We start from the raw sequence: 16,073 nt of genomic DNA, 5'->3' as shown, positions 1-16,073 counted from the left end.
CAGGCTATTAATCAGTGACATGGGGAAGATATTTATTAGCTGTCATCATTTTTATTGACTGTCAAGAATCCATTTATCTGCAGCATCTTAAGTGGGTTGGGATACCTCACAGCGCCATCATTTGGTTGTTCCAGAACAAGGCATCTCGAATGAACATAGCTTTTGTATTGTAAATTAAGAGCTCGGTATGGCAGCTGGCAGTTTTGCTATATTCAGGAACATAATAACTCAATAACATTGACACCAAACGCATTACACGCCTTGTGGGGCAGTGCCTGAATTCCCCAAAGGAAAGTGTTTTAGAATCCTGTACATTACCGCTGGCATTTTCACTCGTGGGATGCGTGCTGCTCCAGATAGCTCTCCATGGGAAGAACTCAGCTGCTGATAGGCTCATCAGCAAAGCAGCACGGCACACAATGATGATGCGTCCAATTTTATGCCTACACCTGTTTGTTACCACTGTACCCTGTAGTATAGCTGGAAATATGCAGTATAGTCCTACTTTCTCCTTAAATGGTAATTAATATGATTTGATTAATTAGGGCGCCCATAGCCTGCAGGATAGATTGTGGATCCCTCGAGACCCTGAATAGGATAACCAGTTACAGAAAATGGATGGATGGAAATTTAATGTACCCTGCTAGGACCTATTCTGTTCGCCATTGTAATTATGCACAACAATATTTAAATTACAAGTTAATGTTCACCAAGGTGGCGTGGTGGTGCAGTGGCTGGCACTGCTTAGCACTGCTGCCTCACAGCAAGAAGGGCCTGGGTTCGCTCCCCGGTCCTTTCTGTGTGGAGTTCTCACGTCTCTCCCTGTGTTCGCGTGGGTTTCTGCCAGGGGCTCTGGTTTCCTCCCACGGTCCAAAAGCATGCAGGGCAGGTTGGTTGTCTAAATTTGCCCTGTAGATGTGTGTGTCCTACAGTGTGTTGGTGGCTGCCCAGGGTTGGTTCCTGCCTGTGCCCATTGTTCCTGGGATAGGCTCCTGTGACCCCAGTGCGGTAAAAGTGGTTACAGTGATGGATGGATGTTCACCAGTGAATACTACACTGCAGATTTTATCTGAAGAACATGAAACCACAAGAAAACAAAGACCAGTCAGAGTACTCTATCTGTACTACACAGTACAGAGTTACATATTTAAAATTGAATGTATGATTGCATGTCTGTTGTCTTTGTTATTCAGAACAAACAGCCTCCTTCTAGTCTGGAGAGAATAGTCTCTGCAAGTTTGGCTCAGTGGGTAGCACTGCTGCCTTACACCTCTAGAACTGGCAGTTTGAATCGTGTGTGTGTGTGTGTTTTGTTCCCCTGTGCAGTTTGGCTTCCTCTGGGTACTCTGGTATTCTCCTGCAGCAGGTGGCGAATGGTCTTGTTATTTTTAAAGCTGATTAAACAGAATCATGTCATAAAATCACTCACATTAATAAGCAAACTGCAAACATGTAAGCTCCGCTAAACAGATTAATCATGTAAAATAATACAGTGAAAATAATGGTTTCAGCTGGGTGGTATTATTTTTTCCACACGTCACATGTTTTTATCACCGATTTAACATGAAGAACATTCTTCACACACTGTCTACTAAGAAACGAAAAGTTTTCCTACGAAACGCCTCCCTTGTCAAGTTCAGACTTTTCCTTCACTTCCTGCTACCTTAATCTCGCAAAGCAGCCTGAGGTGATGAAATTCCAATTACTCAACAGCAGGAGTCATTGTAACACCCCCCCCCCACCCACCCCCTGCCAACCCCCAACCCTGTGGCCTAAACCTTCCACCGCCTCCCCTGTCCAAGCACCTGAGACTATGCACACATGGCCGTCATTATGTCACGTCACGGTGGGACATGGAGGCACCGGGTCCCACAAAGAAAACACAGAGGCGGGGTGTCGACACCACAGATCTGCATCCGCCCACAGCTCAGGTCACAGGAAGTAGGGTTAAGAGACGGGTTCTGACAGGACATCCACCCCTGTGCCTCGGCAGTACATTCATCCTCAGTGTACAAACTCCGTCTGTCATCAGCTTTTTATTTCTAAACACACTGTGAAGGCAGGATGAATCAGACGGAGGTCTCCGAAACGCTGCCGCTGCGTTTGCACTCCTACTTGACTTGTCATCAGGTAAAGACGGGCAGCCAAGAGATTTGACTGACCTGGGCTCTGCGATGCAGAAGGTGGGGTTGATTTTTAACTGCCCTGGTCTGCCAGTGTTAGAAAGCAGGGGGTTTGGTGTTGGGTGTGATATGTTCACCTCATATACAACGTGGCCTTTCCTAGGTGAAAGAGCCATTGAATTGTGTCAGCATAAGGAAAGAGTTTTGGATTTTCTTTTTTTCTGGAGAAGTTGTGCTCAAATTTTAAAATATAGGTGATATAGGTAGAGACCAAAAGAGACATGAAAACGATGAATTGGTCGATTAATTAAACATTTCATTCCATGCACTTGAATATCACTTAGAAATAGAAACCAGGACAGTGAGAGTGAAACGAAAGTTTCTCAAAGAGTCCTTCTGTGTTGTTTCTTTTTTCTTCTTAAGCCCCTCTGGCAATAACACTTCTGTACTTTGCCTGGGTTGTTTCCAAGGCGACAGTTACAAACTGTGAACTTGTTCCACTGAAGCATTTTCTGGATGAGAAAAATTCTGAGAATAGGCAGGTCAAGAACAATAGGGAGAGCCGGAGAGGGAGGGAGGAGAGCGATGGCGAGGTGATACAGGGCGATAAAGAGCTGGAGCAGTATGCAAGCGGCATGGGGACTGCTGCAGATTACCCACCACCCATTCCGAGCCAAGAAGCGGGGAAAACAAATAACAGGCAGCACATCATACACAGAAAAGAAAAGTCTGCCACCCTCACCAGGCAGCACGAGACTAAATTAGGTTCTGCTGTGTTAATGTCATACTGTCATTCCCCTGCAGGATTAACACCTCTCTCTTTCAGCAAGAGAACAGTTTATGTTTTAAATATAATCTGTAGCTTAGAGCCACAAAAGCGAAATGACATTACTTTAGGATTTCAGGCTGACTAACCATTTCCATAAACCCGGGGTTCCGAGGCTGACAATCTGAGCTCCTTTGTGTCTTGTTACACCGCTCACGATTACACACAACACACACGTTCTACAATGTCCATTTGTTTAACAGATGAAAAAATAATGATTGACCTTCAGCCAGTAATTAGAAAAGCCATGTTAGATTAAATACGTCATTATATTTTACATTAGCGCCAACATCTTTTATGACGGCTGTAATTAAGCTCCTGCTCATGAACCCTAATACTGACCTGAATGGCCGGCCACACCCTCGTAGCTACCGATTACAGTACATCATTATCTATAATATGCTTAACTTCTGTAATATGCAGCTTAACTTCTGAAAGTTTAACAATGGTCTCTCCTCTTATGCTCCTGGACTTCAGCGATGCCTTTGACAAAAGAAGGTTGACTTATTGTTTTGGACAGAATAGCAAATCTTGTTGGACTTAATGAACAGCTGTTCTCTTGCTTTACGTTTTATCTGCCATAATGTTAACAATTCAAGCCAATAATCAAAATACTCAGAGATCTGGTAAAGAGTTCCATAAGGCTTAGTCCTGTTGCCGCTAGTCTGCACCATACATATGCTTTTACAATATTATGAACATCTAGGGTGTTAATTAGTAATTACCAGTGTTATGTTAATGAGAAATAACTCAATCTATCTGTCACAAACAGTAAAATGTTTTGGCTCTTTGGATTGGAAAATCCATAAAAAGACTTGATAACACAGTGCCTCCTTTAAAATTTGTTTTCCTTTCGCACTGAAAATTATATCGGGCTGCCGCTCCACCTTGTGGTCATATGTAAGATCGTTACCGTCGGATTTCAGCGCCCGCACACCGTTCCCAGGAAACACATAAACACCCTTGATGTGACGCCAGGCAATCAAAGCTTTTGTAGTTTAAATCGACAGGCACTAACACACATTGCGTAATCCATGTTATTGGATACACACTTTTTTCTTACATGTTCCAGTAATTCAACTGGCACTCTTAATGTAAGCAGCACAATAAGTTTGCATTGCGAGGGAGCTGCAATGTTTGCTGGCGCGGATCATATTATTAATAGATACATCATGAGTGAAACCATCTCATCTGTCTGACAGCTGTACATGATGCACAGCGCATCGATCCATTTCAAAGCGAGAACAAGCGAAACATTATTAACAACTTGTGAAATGAGGCTTTATTTGCCATGTAGTTAATTAGCACACATACGAGTACAGCTACATTGGAATCAGGGGCCGTATTACACAAAAGAACCTTCTTAAGTCTTAGGAGGGAGGAGTATAAGATTGGATCTGCAAGTTAGAAGATTTTACAATATGGCCACATAATGAAGGCTGCTCTCGTTTGAAATACACACACACACAGATCTGAGAGAGCGAGAGCTGCCTGTCCAGATACCCTAAAGCCATGTAGTTCCCACCCAATGTTACAGTGCCCCCTGTAGGTTAGCATGGGTTTCACGTCATGAATGAACGATTATACACTGCCCGACATTGTGAGGCATGCATACAAGCACGTGGGGGCCATACAAACTACTGAGTACGATTTTTAGTTGTTGTAATGAATATTTCGGCAAAATGGACCAGCCTACCGGATCATTTTTTCACTTTGATTTTTGTGGTGTCTTTGAATTCAGCCCTCTGTAGGTTTATCATTTTCATTTCCATCAAACAATGTGGCATCCTTTCGTTCCTAACACATTACCCAGTCCATATCAGTATTGATATACAGCATGATTTTTCCCCCCATTGAGATCTGATGTGTTTTCAAAGCGTTCCTTTAATTTTTTTTGAGCAGTGTATAATCATATAGGTTTGGTGTCGCACATTGCCTGTTATCATTTCATTAGTGCTCAATCAGCTAATTTATTCATTAGTGTCCTGGTGCACTAGGACACCACGCCATCGCCTACAGCTACAGAGCAGCCTGTGGGCTTAATTGTACGTTTGTTACTGCTTTAATTTTACCACCTGCCATTCGATATGCATGCAGCTGTGGGTGCCGTGGTATTATAATCAACATTCGGACTGTGGTTTTGTGAAACACGTACTGAAAGTGTAAAATTTACTCGGACGTTTTACCGGTTTATACTTCTGGACATTTCAATGGTGCACTTCAGATAATTTCCCTTTGGGGTGTGTTATAAAACGCCCCCCCTCCCCCCTCCCCCAAATGACCGCCTGTGCCCCTCAAAAATATAATCACCTTAAGATGCAAAAAAAAAGAACGGTAAAGAAATATTGTGCCTTTCTGGGGTGTGCTGCTGTATAACTTCTACGGTCGCCATCCCACCTCTCCCATGTAAAGACGGCGTCACCCGACGTTACGTTACCCCATGAATTTCGGTCCTACGGTAGTAACGCACTTTCACCACAAGGTGGCATCATTAGCCCATGTTCATCTGCTCTATTGAAGATCGACATATTTTGGTAGACCTGTTAAACAGTATTTCCAATGTTATAATTCTTGCTGCTACATGGTATATATTAGGAATGCTGCAGGATACTGGAGTCTCGCTCTTTTTTGGATGGATGGAGTTTTGCCGAACCACGCACATGCAGTTCCCTGTAGTTGAATGTAAGATAAGTTTAGGACAGGGGTGGGCAATCTTATCCTTGTGTTTGAGAGTTTTCACTGTAACTCCCTAATTAGATTACTAATTAGAGGACTGATTGGCTGAAGAGTCCTCACAACTGGGTTTGAACAGCTAACCTGCGTACACACCAGCCCAATGCGAATAAGATTGGCCACCCCTGCTTTAGAAGATCAGTTGGTGTTCTGGAATCTTTCTTCACTCTAATCAAATGAATATTGCGGTTTCAGCACTGGTGTACTAAAATATTCCTATTGTAGTGCTTTGTGAAAAGATTACATGTAATGTGATGAAATTTAGATCAAGATTGTTATGATTATTATTGTTATTGTTGTTAATAATAATTTTTCTTAATATTCTGTGTTTCTGCATTCTATTTGTGCACTATGTGCTTTTGCTTGCACTGCATTTAATTGTTAGCACTCTGTGTATTACACCTTGTCTGTTTTGCACTTTGTATGCATGTTGGTCTGTGGTCTGTGTCTCATGCTGCTGTATGAAGTATGTCTGTATGTGTGCTCCGTGTGTGTATTAGCTGCTCCGCCTACCACTTAAATGTCTTTTTAACATTCTGGAACCACTTTTTTGTACAGTTAATCAATCCTATTTTTGTCCTCCGAATGTCTTCCTCGTTAAACAGATACACACATGCATTTGGCTAGTACCAAAAGGACAATTAACACTAATACTGCAAAACCTGGCAGCATAATGATTATCTGAATATAAACCTAATCAGTAAGTCAGATATTGAATATAACACTTGCACAAGCCACTGAAGGACTGTGACTACAGGACTGTTAACATTTGATTCCACTTCTGGTGAAAGAGAAAGATAATGTTCTGTACAGCAGCATGGGGACTGTCTGGATTTAGTAGATGGGCATCATGGTCTGTCCTGAGTCTGTCTGCTCATGCAGTGACTGCCGTGGCCTCCATTACAGTGAGAACCACACATTCCTCAGTTTATAAATAGACTCTGAGCCATTGTTAGTGGCAGATAAACCAACATGACGCTTCACTCTGTCAGCCAGTCTCACACAGGCTACAGGGCAGAAGGTTTCCATGGCCGAGACCGCACTGTAACCGTGCAGTAATCGTGTTGTAACCACATTGTAACTGGATTGTAGCTGACTAAAGGACCAGACTGGGTGTTGTATTTTCAGAAACTGTGAACTTGCAGGTGAGTAGAACCACCAACCATACAACTACTTTGGCATGTCTTGGGTCACTTCACTGTGAGCTGTATCCTGTGATATTTATATAGATGGACCTATTATAATGATGATGATAGTGATGGTGATTATCAGTATTATTATCGTTGTTGGAGGTGGTGGTGGTGTTATTAATGATGATAAATCATAACATAAAGCAGACTATTTACCCACATGGTTCCTACCATCTTATAATCTTTAGAACAACATCACAAGCACCAACAAAAGGCTTTTTTTAGATTTGCCATCTAAAAACATCGATATCCGGACTAGATGTGTCAGAGAAGTGGCGTGAATAATTTTCCACTTTCTAATAAATGCAAATACTACATGGCATTATGATTCCTTATTTTTATACATTAAGTGAAACAGGTTTGTACACCACTATGTAAAACAACATCTATGTGTCGCCTCAGCTGTACAGTGCATTGCTGAATTCTCTCAGATAGATAGACGCAGGGACGTAGGACCTGGGAAGGGATGTGTATCCCCCAGTATTTAATTTGGCTTCATTCAACCCTCAATTGTGGTTAAACCCTCCCCCCCACAATATCAAATTGTCTCCCACGCCCTTGGACAGAAGTAAGCACCGTTTGTGTGATGAGGCTCTGATGTCAGAGTATGTTTCAGATCGGCATTCCGGTCCAATGTGAATTTGTAAGTATAGGTTTTGTTCACAAATCTAGTGACTGTGGCTCAACTGAGAGACAGAGAGTTTCATGAGCTGTATAAACACTATGTAAGAAGAAAATTGGGCACTTTTACTTCTATTACACCACTGGAATACACAAAGTTCCCTTCTGTGAAGTGGAACTCCAAGGGTTAATGTCCCTTAGTCACAAACTGATATATCATGATGGTGTCAGATGTCTGGGCTCTGGGAGAGAGATTATGACCTCACAGGGACCCAGCCAATCAGAAGGCCTACTAAGTTTAGGCTTCCCCATCACCCCTGCCCTCTCCCCCAGTATGCCCCTGTCGCCTGACGTGGATGTCAGAAAGTCTACTTTTGGTTACCCAGGTAAGCAGAAAACCTGCTTATGGGAACAGCCAGCAGTGTGATCTTGGGAAGGGCTGCCGGGGCGTAGCGTGGGGGCCGGGGGCTGGGGCACCATGGGTCTTTATCAAAGCTTTTCGGGCTTCGGGGTTCTGGGCTGTTGCCTTGCATATCTTGACCTGATTGCAGCTGTCACTGGTGCTATAAATACATGCATGGACGCAGATAGACCTCTCTCTCTGTGTCTCACACACAAACACAGACACACACACACACATCAAAAAACAGAAAAACATGCATTCAGTTACAAACATCCATCAATCTATCATACATTCGCATCCAACAAAAACACATACCAAAATGTACAGTAACACTAAATAATTTAAATATGTTATTATTTAGGTAAAATATTTAAATAACTGCAGATTTATCATATTTTATATGTAATTTTTGCTGGGAGCATTTGCTAGGTTTACAATTCATGTATAACTTAGGTGTTCGCATTGTTTAAGTGTGTAAAAATTTTAGGCATGGCGCAAAAATTCGAACTGTTCCCTGTGCTGCCTGGGAATTTCACAAATTTGTTTCCATCAGGAAATAAATGCAAAAATGACAATGATACAATGGAAACACTGACACTGCAGTTATCATGTTTCTTTTGAAAACACAAAGCCAAGATGTACCATAATGAATCTTCCTGACGTGTTTCTACAGCAGTTAAAGACGACAGCGTTGCCATGGCATCCCTCAGAGACACTGAAGATGCAGACCAAGTGGTTCCGGAAGATGACACCACGAGTGTCAAATCCATCCAGTCACACTACCTACGAAGTCCATCTCCAAGCAGGTAACAAGACTTCAGTTCTTTTTCAATTGTATTATATGCCTGACAAACCAACATTTTATCTTCAGTTTGACAGTAACGCATGGAAACTATTATTCACAGTGGGACCTTCATGTTACATGTTCAATGTTCAATGTGGTACTGTGTAAAATTAACATGCTATATATGTTTAACAGGGAATCACAGAGGGGGAGAACAGAATCAGACATTTTTTATGTTCGACATGTTCCTTGGCCACAGTTGTCAGAGTAGTTACATTAAATCAATACACTTGTCAGTCTGTGGGTGGGAAACGTTTTAGTTTATGATTTGTGGAATAAACTTTTCAGTGTCCAAGTTGTTTCCTCAGAATGTCCTTAAGAATTGCAGCTCAGAACAGCATGTGATATGGTACCTCCACAAAAGTTTTAGCAATAATATTGTACAATTATTGTACGGACTGCCTAAAAGAGTCAGTTTGTTTGATAATCTACTGAAACAAATGTTGAAGCCCTTGAGCACTATGATCAAATAGCCCAGATAAGTAGGGGGCACTCTGGGTGGCCACAAGATAAACTATTGATGAAATGGAAAGTGCCAGGGAAGGAGAACTGAGCAGTACCTTTGTAAGCTACTGCAAAGGGTATTGCATAAGTATCCTACCAGCAGTGTGTAAGACTGGAGACCACAGCTCATGCTATACAGACAATGTTGTCTCCATATTTTTTACATGTTACCACGACTATTCAATGGGCAGATGCCAAATGGAGCAAGGAGGGCTTCTGGTTTCTGGCATGATCTTTTACTGTAGTTCCCCTTTCTGATGATGAACGGTCAATGGTTCCTTTGGCTACATCACAGCAGTATAGTACAGGCCCCTCCTGGTGTTGAGTTTAGGGACAATGGACAGGGATGCTGGTTGGGTATGTCAGTTGTTGCTGAGCTAATATTTGAGCCGTGTGATGGCAGCATGGCCTCTGTAGCGTGTTTGTGAGGAAAACTGTGTCCTATTTTCAGCAGGTGTACAACTGTCCTTAAATGGCTAACCCTATTACTTGTTCATATTTCAATTTTTTTTTACATAAAGGGCCAGATTTATTAAGCAGGGCAAATTAGCATGAGGGTGTGATTTAAAAATGCACCAATAGGAATGGCCAGTTCTATGGGTGATTAAATTAATGAACATAGACATGGCAAGTTCATTTAAATAATGACCGATCCAATCTACCAAGGGCACCGCAAAAGGCATGCTTTTTTTGGCGTTAAGTTATGGTGCAATTTGCAGTAAATTGCCTTTGACAAACCTTAGTAAATCATGGTTCATGACTCATTTAAATGATCCCCTCCTCCAAAATGTTGCACTTTGAAAGGGAACTCCTACAAATGCATTTACAATATTGCTGGTTACAAAATTAACTGCATCAGCGCCTTTCCATCGCTAACTCTTCAATGTGCGTCTTTAGTTTGCACTGGCACAAACCATTAGTAAATCTGGCCCAAAGTCTCAGGATTAATGTCTGTAAAAGAAACACCAATACCATACAGGATGTGTTTCATTAGTTTCACGTGTTTTTAAGTTTGCCAGTCAGGATATGGAGGAAGAAGAGACACACAGACATATACATTAAAGAATGGGGCATGAGTTTCAAGTATGAATAGCTATGGGATGTAATTAACACACTGTAAATCACTGGCCTCCCTGCCATTCTAGATAGAGCTCAAAGCAGTGATTTAGTATGTGTGTTCACAGTGTGTTAGCATGTTCTCTGTATGACTGACCCTGTATGAAATACCCCCTGCTCCACCCTGACTCCACACTGACTTATGCTGCCGACAGGTTCTCTGTGATCTCGGATACAGACACCGAGAGCATCTTCATGGAACCCATCCATCTGTCATCTGGAATAGCTGCCAAACAGATCATCAGTGAGGGTGAGGGATCAACAACTGGCCAATAATCAATACAAGACCAAGGAGACCAAGCAAATTCTCAGAGTCCCTTAGTGACTCTGCCCTCTCTTTCTCTGTTCTTAGAGCTGAAGCCAAAGGAGATTAAGCTAGATCCGGTGCCAGAGAGCATGCTGGAGTCTGCAGAGCAACTGATGGTAGAGGACCTGTACAACCGTGTGAAGGACATGATGGACGACAGCAGCCCCTACAACACGCCTTGTGTGCTGGACATACAGCGCGCTGTGGTGCAAGACCGCCTCGAGGCCCCTTTCAACCCCGTAGATGAGGTGTGGCCCAACACCTTTATCGGAGAGAAGTAAGTTACAGTTAGTAAGTTACACTCCAGAGTAAGTTACACTCCAGAGTAAGTTACACTCCAGAACTGGCCTCTTTGATAGCCCCGATGTCTAAGCGGTGTGTGTGAGTTGTGTATACCTGTTTTTTATAGGTCTGTGGCCGTGAATAAATCCCGTCTTAAGCGGCTGGGCATTACACACATCTTGAATGCAGCCCATGGCACTGGGGTGTACACTGGGCAGGACTTCTATGCTGGAATGAACATCCAATACCTGGGCATTGAGGTAGATGACTTTGTCGAAGCAGACATCTCTCCACACTTGCGAGGGGCTGCTGAATTCCTGGATGAGGCCTTGCTGACCCATAAAGGTAGGATGGCACATTGAGACACACTGCTAGACGAGCCTTTTGTTTGGGTTTTTTTCTGATAGACCTGATCTGGCCAGACATGGGGTTTCCTCATGTAGACATGAAGTAAAGTTACTCAAATTCAGAGACACTCGAGATGGATGTAGATTGCACCCAATATTCCCAGAATATTGTGGAAACATGGCAGCCCTAGAATATTCAATGTGGTCTCATGCAGTGTAGATCACACTGAAGCTTTCAAGGATCTGAGCTCAGTGCTGTTGCCTTCCTAAATTGATTTAAGAGCTTAATACCATCCATCCACTCATGTTTTATAATTGCTTATCTAGTGCATTATGGCAGTGAGCCTGGAGCCTGTACTATGAGGCACCCTGGACGGAATACAACACAGGTGCTTAAAAATGGAAGTATATCTGTCTGGAAAACCGGGCGATAAATGCGAAGCTGTATGATGACAACATGGTTTTGGTAGCACATATTTGTGCAGGAGGCTGTGTCTTATTTTGAGTAGGTGACAAGCTGACAATAAATTGCCAACCCTATGATTTGTCCCTAAATTCACATTTTAATGTATTTTTGAACATAAAATTTTGGGATCGATTTTTGTAAGAGAAAGATACACACTAATGGCCAAAACTGTGGAAACACCTAGCGTTTGGCATTACGCTTTAAAAATCACTACACGAATATTGGAGGTAATGTTTATAAACAATCAATGAATGTTTACAAGTATCAGTACACTGGACAATTACAAAAGCAATTGGAGTAACTGGAATAAAGTTCTGCGATTTCTAAAAAAGTGTTGCCACAATTTTGGCCGCTAGTGAATGTGGAGGAATGGTTTGAATATTTAAATATATCAAAAATGATTTGATGTGCTTCATTACTCTGCAGGGAGGGTGCTGGTCAACTCAATGATGGGGGTTAGCCGATCTGCTGTGTTTGTTGCCGCCTACCTCATGATCTTTCATCACATGACCATTATGGAGGCATTGCTTGCACTAAGGAAGAAGAGGCCAATCAACCCCAATGAGGGCTTCCTGAAGCAGCTGCGAGATCTGAACGAGACCCTGCTGGAGGAGAGGGATGGGGACAGAGATGACGGCAGTGACACACTTAGCCAGGGCTCTGTCATTGAGGTCCGCCCGCGTGAACACGGGGGAACGCAAAGCATTCTGGGAGCTAAGGTACACTCCATAATGGCAGAAGAGGAAGAGGATGGGAAAAGTATGATCAGCAGTGTGATGTCATCACAGAGACCCACACGCCTGGATCAGCACCAGGAGGACCAGAGCGAAGAGACAGAACCAGTGCTGCCAGAAGAATGGGATGATGAGGACAACGATCTGGACCGTGCGATCCATGAATGGCAGAAGAGGAATGAGAAGTATCAGAGTGAAGAGTGGTGGCAGACCCAGCTGATGTGTGAGGACAAAGAATCCATCTTAGGTGGGAGCTGCCTGGCTGAGGACTTGGAGAGCATCAGCAGCAAAGACATCCAAGCCCTGAAAGAGCAGCTGGGGGCTGGTCAGTCCCGTCGCCACCAGGGTACAGAGTCCATCTGTAGTGAGGACAGCAGCAGTAGCTGTGCAGATATGTGGAAGCGCCGACTGAACGACATCGAGAAGCAGGTGGCTGCCCGTTACAGAAGCCGACACGTGGAAGAGGACCAAAGTGAAGACAGGGACAGGGAGGACGATGAGGAGAGCGTACTCTCAGAGTCTGGATCCTCGCTCTTCAATTTCTGCAAGAAAAACAAGGACAGGTTGACACCATTGGAGAGGTGGCGAGTGAAGAGGATCCAGTTCGGCTGGAACAAGAAAGACTCAGAGGCAGAAAAGGCAGGGTTGGGAGAGCAGGGTGGGGCCGAAGGAGAGGATAGGAAGACCCCCGCGCCAGATGAAGTTAATCTCACAGCCTACCAAATCTGGAAGCTGAAACAGCAAAAGAAACTGGGATTGGAGAACAAAGATGAGATAGTGGAACTGGCTAGGGGGGAGGACTCGGCTTCAGTGAAACGGAAGCAGCGGCGCGAGGAGATCCTGGAGCGCTCGCGACAGACGCTGGAGGAGAGCCAGTCCATGTGCAGCTGGGACGCGGAGAGCTCGCTGAGCGCAGGCACCATCCCGCTATCCGCATTCTGGCCTGCGATGAGCAGGAGTGTGGCCGGTGATGACACTGCCTCCATGCTCAGCATGCAGAGCGGCCGCTCTTCCACCGTGTCTCAGAGCCGCAGTTTGCAATCTATGCCTCAAATGCCACCCATGGTGCCCACAGTTCCTTTGCCAAACATGCAAGGGCCTGGCAATGAGATGCTGAACCTAGCTAGCATCCAGAACTGGATTTCCAATGTTGTAGCAGAGACTCTTATCCAGAAACAGAATGAAATGATGATGCTAGGAGGGAGTTTGCCTCCATCCCGGCCAGGGTCCGTTCTCAGCCTTGGGGTAAAATCAGGGCAACCCCAGGATGATGACAAGGTGTCCATGCTGAGCGGGGCATCATCCACCAGCTCTCTGTCTAGGACTGGGGCCAATTCAGTGCTCTCTTTAGGTGGAACTTCTGGTACCTCTGTTACAGGTTCCCGTAAGGGCCGCATCACCACAACAAGCGTGCCCCTCTACAGTCTCTTCCAGGATGAGGTTGACCTGCAAAAGCTAGACTCCATAGATAAAGGAATTAAATCCGAGATGAAGGACAAGATGGCAGCCTATGAGCTGAAGAAAATTACAGAGGACAACAAGCGTAGTACCCTCTTCAAGAAGAAAAAAACTAAGGAAGATGAGGATGGTGAGGATAATGAAGTGAGAGGTACTTCACATCGGCAACCTGACCCTGTCCACAAGAAACCTGAAAGGGCAATACTGGATGCACCAGGAAGATTGAGCAGTGTGGCTCTGGATGGAGACAAGACCAGCAGCATTGACAAGTGGCTCAATGGCATCTCAGCTCCTTCCAGGAGCCCCATGTCCCACAGCACAGACAGTCTTACACATCGGGCCACCACAGAGTCTCTCTCCAGCCGGAGGAGGGATTTCCGGGAGAGCTCATCTAATGGTGGGGGAGAGGAGTATGGTCATGGCTTAAGATTCTCCTCTAGATCAATGAAGGATCCATTCTCTACAAGCAGACTCCAAGCCTCTGAAACTGACCTCTGCAGTGGTCCCAGTTTAGAGTCATCCTATAACAAAAGAAAGTCAGCTCTGGAGAAAGGACACTCAGCGAATGGCATGTTGGAATCCCACAGCTGTGGAACACGTAGATCTTATGGCAGCGATGAGGACCAGGAAGAAGAAGAGGACGTACAGGAGTTTTCAGCAAAAAAGAAGTTTTCCCATTGTGCAGTGTATGATGCCGAAAACACAGAGGTGAAGAAAGGAAGCCAAGAGGAGGATGAAGAAGAAGATGAAATATCCTCCTTCCTTAGCAGGTCCAGGCTAAGATCCAGGGCTGTGGTGGAGGAGGAACTGCAGGATGAGGATGTCATTACATCCTGGAGAAAACAGCTGGAATCAAAGTCATATTCATACAGAGGGAGTGAATCTTAAAAACATTGTCTTCAGAAAGGGCAAATTAATTTCTTCTTCAACGTCTAGATTCTTTAGATGTTAAAGTACAACAGAACTTATACTCCACATAACTACTCTTGCTAGAATGTCATCTACCTTGTAGCAATTTAAAAATTGCATTTACAATCTAAAGAGCTTTTAGATATCTTAAAAACCCTGCTCATGATCACAAGTATTGATACATCTGTCTGGTGACATTTCTCACCTGACACATTATGATCTGCAGGAATATTAAAAAAGACTCCTGCTATCATTGCACTAGCTTATAGAAAACCAGGAAATAGGTACAAAAACAAACCCTGATTGAAATATTCTAGATGAGCAGAATAATATCAGATGTTCAAGTCATAAACCCATGCTGATATTTTGTAATTACATTCTAAACACAAGCTTAATATTAAGAACACTGGACATGAAAATAAATTTTGAATCAATGGAAATTTAAAAATTTCAGAAACTGATTGCTTATCTCTTCCTGCATGTTAAATTCCTTTTCATGACTGGAGAAATGGCTGCCTGTCTCGCTGATGCAGGCTTGTTTTTTCAACATCTGAACAGAACCATTAAAGGTCTATATTTGCTGTATGAAGTAAGTATAGTGCTGAGACACACCAGCCAATCCTTACAATCCATTCTGTAAATAAATACTGATTTCACACATGCAATCATTTTAATTATAGTCTGCAGTGACTAACGATACATATTTGTTGTATCATTAGCCCATGAGTTTCCAAAGTGAATGTTTTGTATTAAATTCTGTGGGTGGACATGACTGAGTGATCATTTTATTTTTAAAAAAATCATACAAATACAAAGAGCTTTTGTGCAAATGTGAAAGTAATTTATTATGACCTGTATTTGTAAGAAGTTAATTCTTAGACATATAGCAAATACTATACTGCTGAAAATGTATTTCTGCAGGTTATTTTTTTTAAAGTGTGATCGATGTTCCACTTTTTGTGAAGAAATTATTGGACAGCCGTTTCATACCTCCAATGAATCCATGTTAATAATAATAAAAATAAATAAAAATCCCTCAATGCTTCATCAAATATCGATGAGTTTTAACTTTTAAAAAAAAAGTAATACAAAAGTACAGCAGAGAAAGTATAGTAAAGAGGCCTATATAAGTATACAAAACTACTAAGCTCATTATAAATTTCACTAATGAAGGACAGTTCTACTCACCATGGTTATGTGTGGATGCTGT

At 43.1% G+C, this 16,073-nt stretch overlaps 1 protein-coding gene across 3 annotated transcripts; it reads left to right on the top strand.

Moving 5' to 3' along the window:
• The first annotated feature begins 6,662 nt into the window (after positions 1-6,662).
• Positions 6,663-15,898, top strand: dusp27 (dual specificity phosphatase 27). 3 transcript variants are annotated; one of them, XM_023814778.2, is made up of 6 exons: positions 6,663-6,827; positions 8,573-8,702; positions 10,516-10,610; positions 10,713-10,944; positions 11,077-11,294; positions 12,189-15,898. In XM_023814778.2, exons 2-6 carry the CDS (start codon positions 8,593-8,595, stop codon positions 14,840-14,842), a joined length of 3,309 nt encoding a protein of 1,102 aa, XP_023670546.2. In that variant the 5' UTR covers positions 6,663-6,827; positions 8,573-8,592; the 3' UTR covers positions 14,843-15,898. The 3 variants fall into 3 exon arrangements, with proteins under 3 accessions (XP_023670546.2, XP_023670544.2, XP_023670542.2); XM_023814776.2 differs by having other exon boundaries at positions 8,570-8,702; XM_023814774.2 differs by lacking the exon at positions 6,663-6,827 and adding an exon at positions 7,792-7,879 and having other exon boundaries at positions 8,570-8,702.
• The last annotated feature ends 175 nt before the right edge of the window (positions 15,899-16,073 follow it).

The sequence above is a fragment of the Paramormyrops kingsleyae genome, chromosome 16 (assembly GCF_048594095.1).
Source record: "Paramormyrops kingsleyae isolate MSU_618 chromosome 16, PKINGS_0.4, whole genome shotgun sequence".
Lineage (NCBI taxonomy): Eukaryota > Metazoa > Chordata > Actinopteri > Osteoglossiformes > Mormyridae > Paramormyrops > Paramormyrops kingsleyae.
The sequence above is the reverse complement of the archived record's forward strand: the minus strand, read 5'-3'. Positions and strand labels throughout refer to the sequence as shown.

Bases quoted from the DNA above. Each gene is read 5' to 3' on its own strand.
- dusp27 (XM_023814774.2), top strand. From the start codon at position 7,828: ATGCCCCTGTCGCCTGACGTGGATGTCAGAAAGTCTACTTTTGGTTAC. The intron at 7,880-8,569 runs GTAAGCAGAAAA...GTGTTTCTACAG, and splicing joins GTCTACTTTTGGTTACCCAG to CAGTTAAAGACGACAGCGTT. The intron at 11,295-12,188 runs GTAGGATGGCAC...ATTACTCTGCAG, and splicing joins GGCCTTGCTGACCCATAAAG to GGAGGGTGCTGGTCAACTCA.